This window comes from Pelodiscus sinensis, chromosome 1, assembly GCF_049634645.1.
Source record: "Pelodiscus sinensis isolate JC-2024 chromosome 1, ASM4963464v1, whole genome shotgun sequence".
In the NCBI taxonomy this organism is placed as follows: Eukaryota; Metazoa; Chordata; order Testudines; family Trionychidae; genus Pelodiscus; species Pelodiscus sinensis.
This window is the reverse complement of record NC_134711.1, coordinates 49795576-49814199: the sequence shown is the minus strand read 5'-3', so window position 1 is coordinate 49814199 and position 18624 is coordinate 49795576. Positions and strand designations below refer to the sequence as shown.

The 18624-nt window shown below is 43.6% G+C and overlaps 1 protein-coding gene across 11 annotated transcripts in view; it reads right to left on the bottom strand.

The window, feature by feature from the left end:
* IMMP2L (inner mitochondrial membrane peptidase subunit 2) overlaps positions 1–18624 on the bottom strand; it is a 771740-nt gene that overhangs the window by 532317 nt on the left and 220799 nt on the right. The window contains exon 4 of one of the 11 annotated variants that reach the window (XM_075929780.1): positions 14555–17283. The exons of 9 other annotated variants lie outside the window; for them this stretch is intronic. In XM_075929780.1, the coding sequence (XP_075785895.1) occupies positions 17091–17283 (193 nt within the window). In that variant the 3' untranslated portion in view covers positions 14555–17090. Of the gene's footprint in view, positions 1–14554; positions 17284–18624 lie in introns of those variants that run through there. One more of the 11 variants, XR_012904088.1, reaches the window with a different exon arrangement.

The window sequence follows — 18624 nt, the reverse complement described above, 5'->3', positions numbered from 1 at the left end:
TGTACATTTCTTGCGTAAAACGGGCGCAGTATAGACATAGCCTTGTTTTCAATTGACCTTGGAATACATAAAAAAAGAAAACAATCAAAAAATTATTAGGGAAATTGGCTTGATTCTAAACATAAAATAATTTCATTGATTTCTCTGGAAGTTCAAAACACTTCAAAACAAATTAATAGCATTTTCCTCAATGCTCTAATTCAGTGTTTCTCAAAGTGGGCCATGGCTCTCTACCCATGCCCCCTTTGGATGCAAATGGCAAACCACAGCCAATTGGATGTTGCAATGCTCTGTGGCTATGGAACCATTAAGTAAACAAACCGGAATGTCCTCTTAGCAGCTTTCTCAAAGTGGGCCCTCAGCCCACTTTCAGGAACACTGAGTAGTAAAAGAAAACAGTGTCCACAGGAATAATAAATCTTAATAATGTTGGGAACCCACAAAGATTATGTTTGCTTTGTCAGGCTTTCCTGAATGTTTTATACCAATGATGCTTTATTTGGTGTATTACCGGATTAATCCAATCTTATACGCAAAACTGATAACTAGTTTTCAATGAAATATCAAATAAACAATCTCCTTCATTTCTTGTAAGCATATTATTTTTAAAATATAATGAGAAATTTGGCTTTTTATGAGAGTTGAGATCACTTAGAGCCTGATTATACAGGTTGGACCTGACAGGTCCCGGATGAGGGATTTTTCCAGATCAGGGGAGGTCATTTCTGGCCTCCCTGCTACCAGTCCCTCCTACTCTGCCTGCACCACCCCCTCACCGGGCTTCCTGGCTCCCCCCGTAGCCCTGCTGAGCTGCCAACTCCCCTCCCCCCACAGCCCAGCTGAGCCACATGCTAGCTCCTTCCCCCCCACAACTGCAGCCCAGCTGAGCCGTGTGCCATCTCCTAGTTCCCCTTCCACCACAGCCTAAATGAGCCATGCAACAGTCCCCCGCCTCCCCCCTCAGCCCAGTTAGACTGCCTGTGCCCACCTCCCATGTAGTGCCAAGCTACTCCCACCCTACTGCCACAGCACATCAGTGCTCTCTGCTCCTGAAACATCTGTGGTCCTTCTGCATGACAAATGTTGCCAGATCAGAGAGTTCCGGTTCATGCAGGTGTAACCTGTACACTGAAATATTGATGATGTACTAGATTCCTGTACCAGTGGGGTTCTGATGGGACTCCCATGCCAATGAACTTAATGGGACACACAAGGAAGACATTGGACCCTACCTAAGATTCCCTAAACTGTGCAGCAGCACAGCTTTCCATTAAGCCCACACAGCTTCCCATTAAGCCCCACAGAGGGGCTTAGGGCTGCAGTGAGGAGACATCTCTCTCTCCAAGCCCTACATTTGCCAGAGCTGGTGGGGCAGGAGAGAAAATCACCCAGTTGCACATCACCTTAGTACACACAACTCCATTCTGCTGAGAGGTGAGAAAAATTAGAGGGAACACTGGTCCCTGGTCCCTAATGAAGGGTCTACTTAAATCACTCATTTTTTGTGAGCTGATCACGGCATAAATACGAAATTTCACAGGAAAGACCAGATTTAATGTTGCAATTTTCATAGCCATGACTTTGGCAGACCCCTATCCATACTAATGATTCTCAATGCATGATCCAGACTTTACACTATAAATTCTTCAAAACAATCTCCATTCAAGATGACAGAGAGGACTAGTACAGAGAATGCATGAATTTGGAAATGGGATTAGCATAAAATTACAGGCAGGATTTTTATTTGTTTACTTTTTTTTATATTTATCAATTTACAAAGGAGACTACTTAGTGTTCTCCTTAAAACAGCAAACACACTTCTAAATATCAGAAAGATATGAATACTTCCAAAATTGATATTCAACAAATCCAATACAATAGATATATCATATATAAATGTTTTACTTTCACACTCAATTTGCTCAGTCTATCTTTCAGTGCGAGGATTATGCCAGACATTTGTAAGATCTGTATAAATGTTTTGCATTAATGAACAGACAATTCAATCAATGAGATGATAGCTAATAATTTAGCCTATAAAATCATTATGTAAATTAAGTTAGTTTCCACTACAGTCATTTGACTTCAAACAGCTGTTAAAAACAGGAGTTTTTTTCTTCTATTAATGAAGTTCTAAAATCTGCATACCACTGCATTTTTTGTCATAGTTATACAGCGCTAATTTTGTCCTTTTCCTGAATAAGACCTTCACGCCATGGTTCATATTTTAGGTGCTGCTGTGATGTTCACCTTACCATCTGTTCACATAAATCTCAAGAACAAATCCACTAAAAGCTGTGTAGTACCTTGACAGCTTTATAATAAAATAATCTTCATGATTAGGAATGGAAGCAAGTATTTGATAATTAAAAGAGAGGCAGAGTTCTATACATAAAAGTAGATATCTATAGTCAGTCACTTTAAGCTCATATTAGCATAAACGGAGGGAGCCTTTGTTCTTTTGATACTAAAAACAAGGTCAGAGAGAAAGAATTGACTAGAGAAGTAATAAAATGGTAAATGGTTAGCTGGCCCATGTAGGAGTATAAAGTGCAATAGGTGTTTTCTTCATTCAATTCTACAAGAACTCTTTCTAAAATTAATATCTCATGTGACTAAGAAGGAAGAGGAAAGTACAGTTTAGGTATGATATTTTTAAATAAAGAAATGTTCAGTAAAAAGTATATTTAGAAAGCTTTGTATAAACTTAACTCTATCTAGTATTTTAAAATGCACTTATAGGACTGCTGAAATCACATACATTTGTTTGTTTTTTACAATTACATGGTGGTTTTTTAAAGCACATTGCTATAGTGAGTAGAATTTATTTAATAATAAAGAATTAAAGAAGGGTAATGTAATTAATGCCAATCAACATGGATTTATGAAAAATATATCCTGTCACACTAATTTGATATTTTTGTATGCTGTTACAAACTTGGCTGATAAAAACAACAGTGATGGTGCAATATTGTTAGACTTCTGCAAATGTTGGGCTTGGCAGCCTATAACATTTGATTAAGATAAAAAGAATGATATAAAACTATGGGGCACACATTAAAAGGATTAAAAGTTGCTTAGTGATAGCTTTCAAAATGTAATTGTAAAGAAGGAATCATCATCCAATGGCAGTGTTATTAATGGATTCCTGGAGCAATCACTTCTCAGCCCTATACTCCATGACATTTTTGTTAATGACATAAAAGAAAATAGAATATAATCACTGATATCAAAAATTGGGGGAGTGGTAAATAATGAAGACAGGTCACTGTTAGGGTGCCTCTACACTGCACTGTAACTCGAAATTAGATACACAATTTGAGCTGTACAAATTGCGTATCTTATTTCAATGCTACTTTGAAATAGCATATTTCATCATCTACACGGTGCCAAATTTTGAAATAAAGCGCTATTCTGAAACATTGCTTACCCCTTATAGAATGAGGTTTACAGGGACGTTGGAATAGCGAGCCCAAAATAATGGGCTTGCTGTGAAGACACGGGATACCTATTTCGGGATACTCCGGTATCGTGAAATAGCGTTACAGTGTAGACGTAGTCTTACAGAGCATTCTGTATTGTTCTGTAAGCTGAGCTCAAAGAATATGCATTTTAATGTGGCAAAAGGTAAATGTATACATTTAGGAACAAAGAACTTAGGCTATACTTACAAGATGTGGGACTCAATCTGGGGAAGCACAGACTGAAAAAAGATTTAAGTGTCATGTGGCTAAAACCTGAGCTTAACGTTCCAGTTTAACGTTGTGGCCAAAACAGGGGAATCTTGAATAGCAGAAGACAGACAATTTTACCTCTCTATTTGAGACTGCACGACTGGTGCGGGAATACTGTGTCTAGTTCTAGTACTGCAAATGATGTCAGTATATTGCAAAAGGTTCAGAGAAGAGCCAGAAGAATAAATAAATTATTAGAAAATATGTCTTATAGACTCAAGAAGTTCAAACTATTTTGCTTAGCAAAGAGAAGACTAATAGATGGCTTGATTACAGTCTGTAAGTACTTATATGCTGAACACAGATTTAATTATGAGATTTTCAGTCTAGCAGAGGTGTAACATGAACCAATGGCTGGAAATTGAAGCTAGACAAAAGTCAGACTGGAAGTAAAGTGTACTTTTTTAAGAGAGAGAGAGAGAGTAATTAGCCATTGGAGCAGCTGAAAAGGTGTCATAATAGATTTTCCATCACTGATAATTTTTAAATCTAGATTGGATATTATTCTAAAAGATATGCTTTAAGTCTAGGAAATATTTTGGGGCAATTCTATGATCTGTATTATGCAGGAGGTCAGATTAGATGTACACAATGGTCCCTTGTGGTCTTCGAATCTAAGCATCAACGATAGTCTATCCTATTGCAAATAGTTTCTCAAAGTTTTCCAACATCTAATTTCTGGCAATAAATGAAGATGATTACCTTAAATGTGCCTAATTCAAAACTATAAATTACATCTAAAAGGGAGTTGATGTATTTTTTACATTATATATTTATGTGTACATAAACAATATTGGAAGTAGTACTTAATTATTTCATATATGCCTCAGAACTAGATTTGATCCAGCCTTGAGTGAAAATAATAGTTTAAAATTTGTAATAGTAGTCAAATACAGCTGTTCCAGAACTTAGACCTTCACTGTTCTCTACAAATGCAGTACATTTTTCTAAAAAGAGTAAGTCAGCATCTTCACCTGTAAATGAGGGATTCCACAAAAGCTTTCTGCAGAGACCACATTTCTGGGAAGCCATCAGGGAAAATAAACTCTACAACTAGCTTCTGAAATTGCATATCCTGAAAGAAAACCATAAATCTTATAAAGAACAATATACATAAATGGGTTCTCCTGAGTCTTATTGTTGGTTCTGAATAAAAAAAACCTGAAAAAGCTAATTTAAACTTGTATAGTGCAGGAAAATCATAGTACAACAAAGACTAAAGATTCTAGTATACTGTAAAATTCATGTACTTTAAGGAATTACTCAAAATTTAAGAATGGCCTGTGGGAAACACTGCTGCTAAAACTGATTTAATAGAGTCCATCTGGATTATTATAATGAATTAAACAGCGGTCCTCAACCTTTTGGGGCTGGCGGGCACCCAGGGCCGCTCATGCGCCGTGTGGCCAGGGATGGGGCTGCGCATACGCTGCGTGCCTGGGGGCAGGGCTGCCCATGAGCCGCGCGCCCGGGGCCGGCACCGCCTATGCACCATAGTGCCCACAGGCACCGCGTTGGGGCCTACTGAATTAAAGTAATAAAATGATGCAGCTTTTTAAAAACAGAATTAGAAGCTTTCTTTAAATGTAAATATTTGTCATGGGTAAGAAATCAATTATCAATGTTTAAATAACCAACTGAGCTAAAAAGAGCAGATACAACTTTTAAAAATGGCAAATCTCATTTATATTGTACTGTTTTTTTAATCCAATATTAAAATTCTCTATTATGATTGCTTATCTTCAGTATTAGTTTTTGAAATTCCATTGCTGATACGATATCACCATGTTTGGTTTTATACGTAATGCAAGTAAATTTCCATATGATCTTTTAAAATTGGATTTTATTGCTTATGTAAAGTCACAGATTGGCAGCAATGAAAATGAAAACTGCTTATCTGCAAAACAAGCATAGGATTGGCAGTAGAAATGAAGGTTCCTACTCCCACCCTGTCACGCTGCTATGCTTCAACCCTGTCTGGAAGGGCCACAGCCAGGTGCAAGAAGGTAGTTCTCATTCCACGCTCCATTTAACATTGGCTTCTCTGCTGATCTCCTCACAAGGTTGTGTGTTAAATGACACTTGTATTGCTTCTTTTTGTGACTTCAACATTTGTTTCCTAGGAGCTGAACTCAGACCACCAATTCATCTCACAGACACAACTGAGCTATTCAATGTTGAACCCCAGTTGAAGACCCATGTACTATGCAGGTCATTAGATGCACATTGTACAGCAGGGACTGAGAGTTATCTGGCATGAACTCTAGTGCAGTTGTTGAGCACTGCCCTCTCCCTATCACTTTTCACCCAAAATATAATGCAGCTCTTCTATTTATTTTGAGTTTAAATTTAGTTTCCTTTATGGTCCTCCAAATTCTTGAGGTGCAGCAGATTTTTCTGTTGACAATGCAACCCAGAGACATGACCAGGAAAACTGGAGGTTATAGATACTGGGTAAGGGACAGTTAAGATTATTTGTACCCAACATGGTTCTTGATTTTTTTCACAATCAGAAGGACACTAAAATTTTTGTTAATGGTGAAGGGATGATAATTATATACTCCAGTAGTCTAAGGGAATGAATCAAGAAATTCAGTAAAACAACAGACCATGATTCATATTGCTCACAGTTTAGGATATGAAAAGATATAGTATGTGACCGGGACACATTCATAGAGGATGATGAAGCAATGGTGAACCAAACAAATCATTTACAGTAAAAATAGGCTATATGTCACTAATCCTCTTTACAGAGTATGTATATGCAGAAGTCTTGCATAGTGCTCTGAGTTTGCAAATCAAAGTTTATTCTGATGTACTGTGGCAGAGAGCTACACAGATCAGTGACTTCCCATTCTTGGGAAGGGACAAAGGTAAGGTTAACATTAGGGATATAAAATCCCATTTAATCAGTTCACTGGGTAAACGTTATATTTAACTAGTTAACTGCTTAACCAAGATCCTGTGGACAGGAGGGCCACTCCAGCCTGGCTGGGGATGGAGAACCCCCATCCGTGGCGTGGTGATCCCAGCCAGGGTGGAGCAGCCCCCGCAGCCTACATCCTTATTGACAGAATCCATTTTGGTCTCAGATCTGCGTGGGTGCTCATTGGGAAAGCTGCAAGCCATATAAAAATAAGATCCCAGAATATCTTGGTACCCCTTTAATGAATATTGACTTAGGGTCTCAGATCTGCTTGAGGTTTCATATGAGGGAACGAAACCTAAGCCACAAAGATTGAGGTCCCAGTCATTAGCTGGAATCACCGGGGATATATTTTGAACTATAGGTTGGGATCCCCTGTTCCAGCATCATACGGGTCTGACTGATCCCGAATGAGAGAATCTTCCAGACTAGTGGAAGTGTTCCTTGTCACCAGGCTGTGTCAGCCGGCCCCCTATCTCCAGTCCCTCTATCCCTTCCATGCCAGGCTGTCCGCCCTGCTGCCACCGGCCTCGGGCTACGGCTACCAACGGCGTCCAGGATTCTCTAGCTCCTGACTCTGCTGCCACGGGTTGCTGGGATTCCTCAGCTCCACATTGCTGCAGACAGCCGGGATTCTTTAGTCCCTGACTCCATATTGCTGCAGGTAGCCAAGGTTCTCCAACCTAAACTGTGGGCTGCCAAGGTTCTCTGGCCCGGCCCCAGTACTTTTTTGGAGCTCTGGCTCTGCTGAGCTGCTGGCCCTCCTACCATTAGGCTCCTGGGATCTCTAGTCCAGGAGAATCCATGGTCCTGCAGGACCACGGTGTGACGGACCGGGCCATGTCTGGGCACAGCTGAGGGCGTCCGCTCAGGGCGAATTGCTCAAATCCAGGGCTCCTTACAGCCCCCAGACTGGTGACCTCTCCAAACAGGCCACAAACCAGTCCCACAGAGCGCTTCAGCAGCCTGCCTGAAGCCTCATGAGCAAAACCCCTCCAACACCCCAGCAATATCTGTGCCCCAGATGGCCCCGGGCCTATACACGGGTGGGGGGGGTCCTAGCATCCAATCCCACCTACCCCAAACAAGTTCTGTCCGGTTCCAAGAAACCAGCCACAGATCCCTGGTCAATTTACCCTCTGGATCTTACCCACAAATCACGCTGGGCCAATCCTTTAGAATCTATATCTAAAGGTTTATTATCACAAGAAAGAAAAGCATGAGAGTAAGGTTGTTAAAGAATAGTACATTACATGCGCCGATTCTCCCAGTCCTCGATGCAGGCTCTAGCAGAGATGTTACAGCTGCTGGTTTAAAAGTTCTTGTTGCACATCCTAGCATCAGGATGGGTTCACAGGTCTTCTGGGCTCTTCGATCCCTGCAATGCTGCCTCTGGGATGAAGTGCTGAGCTGAGAACAAAATGGAGTCCCCCACATGGCCTCTTTATACCTCCTTGCTGGCCTCTCCTTCGCTGCAGCCGGTCACCTGGCCGTCAGCCTCTCTCTGCTGCAGCTCTTAGGCCTCCGCCCTCATGCTTTAGGTGTGTCCTTGACCCATCAAGTGCCATTGTCCCACAGGGCCTCACTAATTAGCATGTCCTTAGGCCAGGCTCCGCCCAATGCTCAACCACATTCAGAGAAATATTCCGTTTCCACACAGATTACAGATTCCTACCTACACACACAGACATTATACACTCACATAAATAGCGTACACAGGATCAGTAGACAGTAAGCTTCTATTCAATACCTCACATGGCCCCTTCTATACCATTCTTGGAGCCAACACCCCCACCTATGGGTGCATCAATGATCTGGCTGCTCCCCTCAAGATCCAGTAACGTGACACATGGATGTTGCTGGACCAGAGAGAGCTCATTTCTCAGAGGTTCAACCTGTATAACCATGGACTAAATTCTAAAAGAACTTTTTGCAACTACAATATCACCTTCTCTATTATGTAACTGAATCTCAAGAATTAAACTCATATCTATACAGGCAGTCCCCGGGTTACGTACAAGATAGGGATTGTAGGTTTGTTCTTAAGTTGAATCTGTATGTAAGTCGGAACTGGCGTCAGCCGCTGCTGAAACTGATCTGTTTCAACTGTGGCTGAATCTGGATGCCAGTTCTGACTTACATACAGATTCAACTTAAGAAACACAGGCGTCCCCAAGTCAGCTGCTGCTGAAACTGATCAGCGGCTGATTCCAGGAAGCCTGGGGAAGAGCAACTCTGTCAGTTTCAGCAGCGGCTGACTTGGGGACTCCTGGGGCAGAGCAGCTGGGGTGCTGCTGGGTTGCTCCAGTAGCACGGCTCCTCGGCACTACTGGAGCAACCCAGCAGCACTCCAGCTGCTCTGCCCCAGGCGTCCTGATTCAGCCGCTGCTGAAACTGACCAGCAGCGGCTGAATCAGGACGCCTGGGGCAGAGCAGCTGGGGTGCTGCCAGGTTGGTCCGGAGTGGCGCTGTGGGACCAACCCGGCAGCCCCCAGCTGCTCTACCCCAGGGATAGGCAAGAAAAGCCTGGTCTGCTGGGGGGGGGAGGGGGTTGCAGCTAGTGCCCCCCCCCCCCCCCAGCAGACCAGGGAGACAGAGAGCAAAGCCGTAGAGCACGCCCGCAGCGGGACAGCCCAAGTGCGCCCGGGCTGTCCCGCTGTGGGCGTGCTCCAAGGCTTTGCTCCCCGTCTCACTGCAGACCAGGGAGACGGGGAGCAAAGCCTCTGAGCACGCCCGCATCGGGGCAGCCCGGGCGCGCTTGGGCTGTCCCGCTGTGGGCGTGCTCCGCGGCTTTGCTCCTGTCCCCCTGGTCTGCTGGGGGGGTCCAGCAAAGCCGCTGGACCCCCCCAGCAGACCAGGGACACCCGAGCAAAGCCGCCGCCTGGGCGGCTTTGCTCGTTTGCCTGGGAGCAAAGCCGCCCAGGCGGCGGCTTTGCTCGGGTGTCCCTGGTCTGCTGGGGGGGGGGGGGGGGGTCCAGCGGCTTTGCTGGACCCCCCCCCAGCAGACCAGGGGGACAGGAGCAAAGCCGCCCAGGCAGCGGGAGTCCCGCTGCCTGTGCAGCTTTGCTCCGGGGCAAACGAGCAAAGCCGCCCAGGCAGCGGGACTCCCGCCGCCTGGGCGGCTTTGCTCGGGTGTCCCTGGTCTGCTGGGGAGGTCCAGCGGCTTTGCCCCGGAGGACACGGGTGGCGACCGGCCGCCCGTGAGCTCCGGGGCGAGAAAAGCCCCGTTCATAAGTAGGATCCGCGTAAGTCGGGGACTGCCTGTATGTATATAGACTTTTACCCAATATTCTCTCTCATTTAAAATTTTAGTCTAGTCAATAAGAATTGGCTGTAAGTGTGTTTTTGGGATAAGGCCTGAAATATGTATTGATCTGAAAGGTAAAGTGTCCAGTCCTTTGGGACTGGTAGAACTAGATTGGTCTGGGTGGAAGCTTCAGGTTGGGTACTTGAAAGTAACTCCAGTGTTTGGCCTTCTGATTGACCAGTAAAGTAATACAGAAGCTGTTTTCTGCTGGTTTGCTAAATATAAATATTAAAATAACCACCAGTTTTGGAAATTGGGCATCCCATTCCTTGCAATACACACTAATTGAGTGACCTCAACTGCCCCCCCCCCCCCGCAGGATCCTTCATATGACCATAGGAAAAGTCCTCACTCTGTATAGGGAACACACCAGGAGAGGTACATGGCAGGAGCACTAAAGGTTGGACTTCCCTGGTCCAGCACCTTCCAGTCCTGACAGGTCCTGGATGAGGGATTTTGCCGGTACAGGGGAAGTCATTTCTGGACTCCCTGCTGCTGGCCCCCCCGCTCAGCTCATTGGCCTCATGGCCAGCTCCACACCTCCTGCTGGCCCTGCTGACCCCGCTGAACATCCATCGGTACCCTGGCTCTGGTACACATAGGTCAGCCACGTTCACTCACTGGGGACACAGGACCCACAGGCAGCTGCGTACACTGTCTTAAGGTCTGACTACCCTGCATTCCTCTTTCGAGAGAGGAATGCAAATGGAGCCAAGCAAAATTGCAAATGAAGTGCAGCTTTGAATTTGCCATGCTTCATTTGCATAATGGCGCGTTGGCACTTTTTCGAAATACCCTATTTCAAAAGAAAAAACGCAGTATAGACAGGGTTATTTAAAAAAAAAAACTTCTTTCGAAATATCCCTTACTCCTTAATAAGGAGTTTTTTTAAAACTACATTTTTTCTTTCGAAATAGGGTATTTCAAAATAGCGCCCAGCTGCTATTATGCAAATGAAGCACAGGAAATTCAAATCCACGCTTCATTTGCAATTTCACTCAATTGCACTTGCATTCCGAGAGAGAGAGAGAGAGAGAGAGAGAGGAATGCAATGTAGACATACCCTTAGAGATCTGGGACCCGCCAGGCAGTTGCAAGTGCTGCACTGGGGATCCGGAATCTGCAAGGCAGCTGCATGCACTGTGCTGGGGCTCTGGGACCTGCCAGGGAGCCACACATCTCCCAACCCAACTGGGCAGACCTGCTACCACACGTTGGATGGCTCTGCCATCAGCTTGCTGAGAGCAGATCACTGCCTTGCCAGCCCCACAGGGATCCATGCCACTGGTCTTCCACCGGGACTCTCTGGTCTTGCAACATCCTTGCTGGACCATTGATGTTGTCGAATCAGAGAATCCTGATTAAGAAAGTTTCAACCTGTACTGTGTTCTCATAAAGGACTATTACCAGCTGGCATGGTTCAATCTGCCTTAGGGCCAGAAAATGGCAGGTCTAGAACCATGAGTTACTTTTTTGTCTATTTTTTTTTACTTCTCCTTCAACACTAAGCCCCAAAGACATTAGGGGAATATATGGATAATCATCAGGGCTAGAGATTTTATTTTTAAAATATAAATTAAAGCTTAGATTTCACAGCACATTAAACAGCAAAATCAAAATGAGGAAGAATTATGCTACAATGTTTGGAGCCAGACAATCATATTTTGGAGAGAGCCCTAATCTTCGTTTCAAAGGTGAAAGGTTCCATACCCTACAACCTTTCTAAACAAGCACCAATTTGTGGGACCTCAAATAAGCCAGAAAACAGGCTTACACGAAATCTGCGTCTGCATTGTTAATCTTCAGCCATTTCTTCCAAAATCTGAATAAAATTTGACAATGATATTAAATGTTTTACTTAGAAATATATCCCTTTCACAAAATTTGAGAATGTAACATTATTAAAATAAATGGCAAACGCTAATCACTGTTACATCCAATTAGAAAAAGTATCATTCGATAAAAGGATCTAAACCAGACCTGATTTATTTGTAATGGGATTTCTCATATCAGATTGAATTAACAGGAAAAGGATAATTAATTATAATTAATAATAGCTATCTCCAGAGACATTGTGCTAGGCATTGTACACACATATAATGAAAACACTTGCTCAGAGGGTTTACAATGATAAATACTATTGAGTCCTTTATTATTATTTTTTTCTTTTCCTAATGAAGTAACTGTTGGAAAAGGAGGAAAGAATTTTAGGGAAATTACAGACAGGTGTATTTGGTCTGGGTTCCTTTAATCACCCAAAGACAGTATCATAAAGCATTAAGATCAAATTGATGCAGTATAGGACAGGTTGAACATGGCTACTCCAGCACCCTGGTGAGCAAACCAGAACATTTGCTGAACCACGGGAGATCAATATTGTCTAACAGCATTACCAACACTTCCACTGCTTATTGGACTCTTAGAAGACCACTTTCAAGGGACTGTATGCTGAGCTCACAACCACCCTGAAGCACGAGAACACACGAATGAGAGCTGCCCTGCTGGTGGAGAAACTCATGGAGATCACCCTGTGGAAGCTGACTACTCCACACAGCATTCACTCTGTCACCAATCATTTCAGAGTGGGAAAGTCGACCATTGAACTCATGATGGTGGAAGTATGCAGAACCATCAAATGCATCCTGCTCTGAAAGGTTCACATGAAAACTGCTTCTGCATCGTTAATCTTCAGCCATTTCTCCCAAATCTGAACACAGTTTGACAATCACCCTAAATGTTTTACTTAGAAATATACCCCTTTACCTGACTCTGAGCAATGTGCATAAAATTGTGGATGGCTTTGCATGGATGGACTTCCCAAACTGCAGAAGGGTGATAGATGACGCACCTATTCCAATTCTGGCAGCAGATCACCTAGCCTCCCAGTACATTAACTGCAAGGGGTATTTCTCAATGTTTCTGCAGACACTAGGGCTGTGTCTACATTGGCACCCTTTTCCGGAAAAGGGATGCTAATGAGACAAGTCGGAATTGCAATTGCCGCGGGGGATTTAAATATCCCCCGCGTCATTTGCATGAACATGGCTGCCGCTTTTTTCCGGCTCGGGGCTTTGCCGGACAAAAAAGTGCCAGTCTAGACGGGATCTTTCGGAAAATAAAGCCTTTTCCGGAAGATCCCTTATTCCTCTTAAAATCAGGAATACGGGATCTTCCGGAAAAGGCTTTATTTTCCGAAAGATCCCGTCTAGACTGGCGCTTTTCTCCGGCAAAGCCCCGAGCCGGAAAAAAGCGGCAGCCATGTTCATGCAAATGATGCGGGGGATATTTAAATCCCCCGCGGCATTTGCAATTCCGATTTGTCTCATTAGCATCCCTTTTACGGAAAAGGGTGCCAATGTAGACACAGCCTAGGGGTATGTCTACACTAGCCCCCTAGTTCAAACTAGGGAGGCTAATGTTGGCATTCGAACTTGCAACTGAAGCCCGGGATTTAAATATCCCAGGCTTTATTTGCATGTTCCCGTCCGGTCACTATTTTTAAATCCCACTAGTCCGTACTAACTGCCCGTGGCTACACGCGGCAGTCAAATGTTAATTTGAACCAAGTCCTTAGTTTGAATTAACTGTTACACCTCATTCCACGAGGAGTAACAGTTAATTCGAACTAAGGACTTAGTTCGAATTAACGTTTGACTGCCGCGTGTAGCCGCGGTCAGTTAGTTCAGACTAGTGGAATTTAAAAATTGCGACCGGATGTGAACATGCAAATAAAGCCCGGGATATTTAAATCCCGGGCTTCATTTGCAAGTTCGAATGCCTACATTAGCCTCCCTAGTTTGAACTAAGGAGCTAGTGTAGACATACCCCTAGGCTGTGTCTACATTGGCACCCTTTTCCGTAAAAGGGATGCTACTTAGACAAGTCGGAATTGCAAATGTCACGGGGGATTTAAATAGTGTAGTTCGAACTAGGGGGCTAGTGTAGATATACCCTTGTGGATCATCGTGGGCATTTCATGAACATTAACACTGGATGATCTGAAAAAGTTCATTACTCAAACATCATTTGGAACACTCATGTGTTCAGAAGCTGAAAGTGGGGACTTTTCTTCCCAGACCAGAACATCACTGTGGGGGAAATGGAAATGCCAACTGTGATCCTTGGAGACTCTGCCTACCCCTTACTGCAATGGCTCATGAAACCATCATGGAGAGCCTTGACAGCAGCAAGGAGCAATTCAACAACAGGCTGAGCATTTCTGTATCTGTCTTAGATGTTCTGCAGGGCTACGTCTACACTGGCCCCTTTTTCGGAAGGGGCATGCTAATTTTGAAAGTGGGAATAGGGAAATCCGCGGGGGATTTAAATATCCCCCGCGGATTTAAATAAACATGTCCGCCGCTTTTTTTCCGGCTTGGGAAAAAGCCAGAAAAAAAGCGTCTAGACTGGCCCGATCCTTTGAAGTAGGAATAAGAGATCCTCCGGAATAGGGCTTTATTCCGGAGGATCGGGCCAGTCTAGACGCTTTTTTTCCGGCTTTTCCCCAAGCCGGAAAAAAAGTGGCGGACATGTTTATTTAAATCCGCGGGGAATATTTAAATCCCCCGCGGATTTCCCTATTCCCACTTTCAAAATTAGCATTCCCCTTCCGAAAAAGGGGCCAGTGTAGACGTAGCCCAAGAGTTAGAACTTCATGAGACTAGCATTCCAATTCCAGTTTGATCAAGGACAAAATTGCAACATATCACAGAAGGCCCATTGTTGATGCTAGACACAGCACTGCCCCAACCCCTTTGAAACAACTGCACTGTCCACATACCTAGCACTACCTGCCCTGGAGTGAATGTATATAAGATACAGGAACCCCAAAATAGGAAATCATCATTAAGTCCATCAAAGAGAAACTGAAGGTGCAGATAGACAAGGGAAAGGTCTGGGAAAATCCTTGCTGTGGCAGCATGGGCAGGGGAATCTCTTCATTCAGCTGGTCAGGGGAAAGGGCAACGGGAGAGGGGGAGGCCCTTGCTGCAGCTGTAAGGGTATGGGAATAGGGGTTATCATTTGTGCATGGCTGTACTTTGTTCTGGGTAGGAGTGAACTGGGGGGAGCACTGTGGAGGGGAGTAAACATTTTAGTAATGGCAACTCATTTCCACAGGCTATCTTCACACTGTACTGTTTGGCTGTGTCTACACTGGCATGAATTTCCGGAACTGCTTAAAACAGAATAGTTTTCATTATAAGTATTTCCGGAAAAAGAGCGTCTACATTGGCAGGCTGCTTTTCCGGAAAAGCCCTTTTTCTGGAAAAGCATCTGTGGCAAATGTAGATGCGCTTTTCCGGAAAAGAGTCCCGATCGTCATTTTTGCGATCGGTGCTTTTTTCCGGAAAAGACTACTGGGCTGTCTACACTGGCCCTTTTCCAGAACAGTGTTCCGGAATAAGGACTTATGCCCGAGCGGGAGCAGCGTAGCTTTTCCGGAATAGCAGCTGATTTTGTACAGTAGAACGTCGTTGCTTTTCCGGAAATTCAAGGGCCAGTGTAGACAGCTCTCAGCTTATTCCGGAAAAGCGGCTGATTTTCCGGACTAAGTGGCCCAGTGTAGACACAGCCTTTAAGTCTCAGAGGGGTAGCCATTTTAGTCTGTAACTTAAAACAAAAACAAAAAACAAAAAACAAAAAACGTTTAAAGAACAACAATGGTCTTGTAGCACCTTAGGGTATGTCTACACTGCCACCCTAGTTCAAACTAAAGCTCCTAATTCGAACTACCATTATTCCTCCTGCAAGAAGGTTACTTAGAATGCACTAATTGCAGAGCTAGTACACACTAAGTGCCTTGTCAGTTTGGACACTGCAAAAGTACAGCACTGGGGGCTAACTTCCTGCACAGTAACTTGACAGTGTAGACTTGTCCTCAGTTTCTGAATTTATTTACAGAAACAGTTGTGCATATACTCTGGTTTCTCTATCATATAGATCTTTCACCTTTTACTTAGAAAATAACAAATAGTCTTGTGGTACCTTAGTCCACAGGACCCTAGTTTAATTTTTTTAATTATTTTATTAGTGTGTTGCTGAGATTATAATATCATATCTTTAAAAAAAATCTTCCTGTTTCCCTCTTCCTGGACTACTGTAAGGCATAGAGGCACCATAAATAGTATTGCATAGGGCCCCATAAATCCCAAGGACAGTCTTGCTCAGGAGTGATAATTTAGCAAGTTTCTTTCAGGCATCAGAGGACAGATGAGAGGGATTTGAATGTGAAGAGGGTAGGGGTCTAGCATACTGGGGGTTGGTAAATGCCTGTTAAATGGCTTCATTAGCACTTTAATGGCTCATTAACAGTTTCAATGTTGTGTTAATAGGTCTGGCAGGGTGGGAAGGCATTTTCACTTTTAAGTTAACTAGATTCCCTCTGGAAAAAGACACAGACAAATAAGATAAATAAATTATGACATAGCATTGAATGGAACTCTGGAAAAGTAATAGTGATGCCTCCTGCCTTGTTAATGTGGCAAAGGATAAATAAAGAAAACAAAGATGCCAATGATAAAAATGAGATAAAATACTACTCTGAATTATATTCTTTAGGGTACAAGCAGGATAATAAAAGAGCTGAAAACTACTAAATCCCATCTGACTGCTTTACAAAAAATGTGTTTAAGTATATAATTTATATTTCTGTATATTGAATCTTTGAAGTTCTGCCATAGGCACCAGTCATTCTCAACAATCTCTGTGTAATTAGTTTGTAATTAAACATATGAGCGTTTGTGCTTTTTCATTACTATAAGAAGTTTAAAAATGTATAAATGCACTGTATTATTAGTAGGTATTTGTGCTGAAATAATTTAATCACAATTACTAAAAGAGAAAATCAATGAGCTTTAATCAGTAATTCTTACCTCAATCTCATTTGTAGGTACAATAAGCTAAGCAGCTAAATTCCAAGCTAAAAACATAATCTTTAAGGTCAATTTTGAGTAGCTTATTCCAATGTCAGTCTGTGATCTTAGCTTTTCAAATATCAAAGGTAGGCTACCTGAAATCTCCAGGTTTTACTGCAACTGGAAACTGCTTTAGTATGTACAATTCTTCCTACAACCACTACTGACTACTCCCCTATGCTAATCCTCCACATAGGCACTAATTACCTTTAGCAGACCAAAAGTGACTTCAGGGCTCTGGGGAAAATGGTGAAGTAGTTTGAAGTGCAAGTGGTGTTCTCTTCAATCTTTCCGGTCAAGGGTAGGGATCCAGGTAGAGATTGATGTCTCTGGGTGCAAAAGATGCTTGGCTGCAAAAGATGATGTTGCCAGGAGGGCTTTGGCTTCCTTGACCATGGGATACTGTTCCCAAAAGAAGAACAGAGATGGGGTCCACAAGTCAAAGAAAGAGAAAAGCATATTTGGATACTGTGGCATAGTGGGGGTGCTGTCTGCTCTGTATCCCGGGATCCCACTGCTTGGTGATGTGTGATTCCCACTGACTCACCCACATGTTGTGATGTAGTGTCAGTACCTTGCTGGTTGCTGTGCTTGGTTGTGGGCTGTGAATGACCCCTACTGGCCTCTGCCTGTGAGCACTGCCCAGCAGGTGGGCTGCCTAAGTCGTGTAGACAAAGACCCAACCGGTCAGACAAGTTGGGGCAGGAGGGAACGAGGGAAGTGAGTGTTGGGGGGGGGGGGGGAGGAAGGGTCAGTTTGGGCTGGAACCATGAGGGAGAGAGACTAAGGTTGCTGGGGCTGAGGGCTAGGGGTGATAGACCCCTAACCCAAGGGGTCTGAAACATCCTGGCCCCGAATCCTGTAATCACACCACGTCTGTGCTGTGCTGTGCTGTATCCTGGAGAAGCTGTATCCTCTATTCTACTGCTGGCAGAATCTGTTCTTGCTGCAAAGGAGGTGCAGGATCAGGTGAACCCCGACTGTGTTGTCACAGATACAGATTGGCTAATCTTTTGAGGTTTTTAAACAAGGGGGCAGGTGACCAAAGCCCACACGTAAGTCAAAAACACGGAGACTTGGCAGAAAGTTCAGAATTGGGGGGGGGTGAGCACTGGTTGTTATAGTAGGGATAAAGTAAAGGCAAGACAGAACTATCAGATGTCTGTATTCTAATATGAGAAGTATGGGAATAAGCAGGAAGAACTCAAATGCTAGTAAACAACAACTGTGACATAGATGGCATCACAGACACTTGATGAGATAATATGCATACCTGGAATATTGTTATAGAAAGATATGAGTGTCTTGGGAAAAAAGGAAAAGATGATGTCTTTATATAATAAAAATGTAAACATTTGGACTGAGGTTGAGATGGAAAGAGAAGACAGTCCTGTTGAAAATCTCTGGGCTAGGGTACAAAGGATAAAAACCAAGGGTGAAGGGGAAGAGGTGAATGAGGCTTTTTAAATAACTGACAAAATCTTACAAAGTATAAGAATTGGTGGTGATGAGGTGGGGAGGGATAGCTCAGGGGTTTGAGCCTTGGCCTGCTAAACCCAGGGTTATGAGCTCAATTCTTGAGGGGCCCATTTAGGGATCTGGGGCAAATTTTTCAGGGTATGTCTACACTAGCTCGGTAGTTTGAGCTAGGTAGGCAAATGAGGGTATCCGGAGTTGCAAATGAAGCCTGGGATTTAAATTTCCCGGGCGCCATTTGCATCTTCCCCCGCCATTTTTAAATCC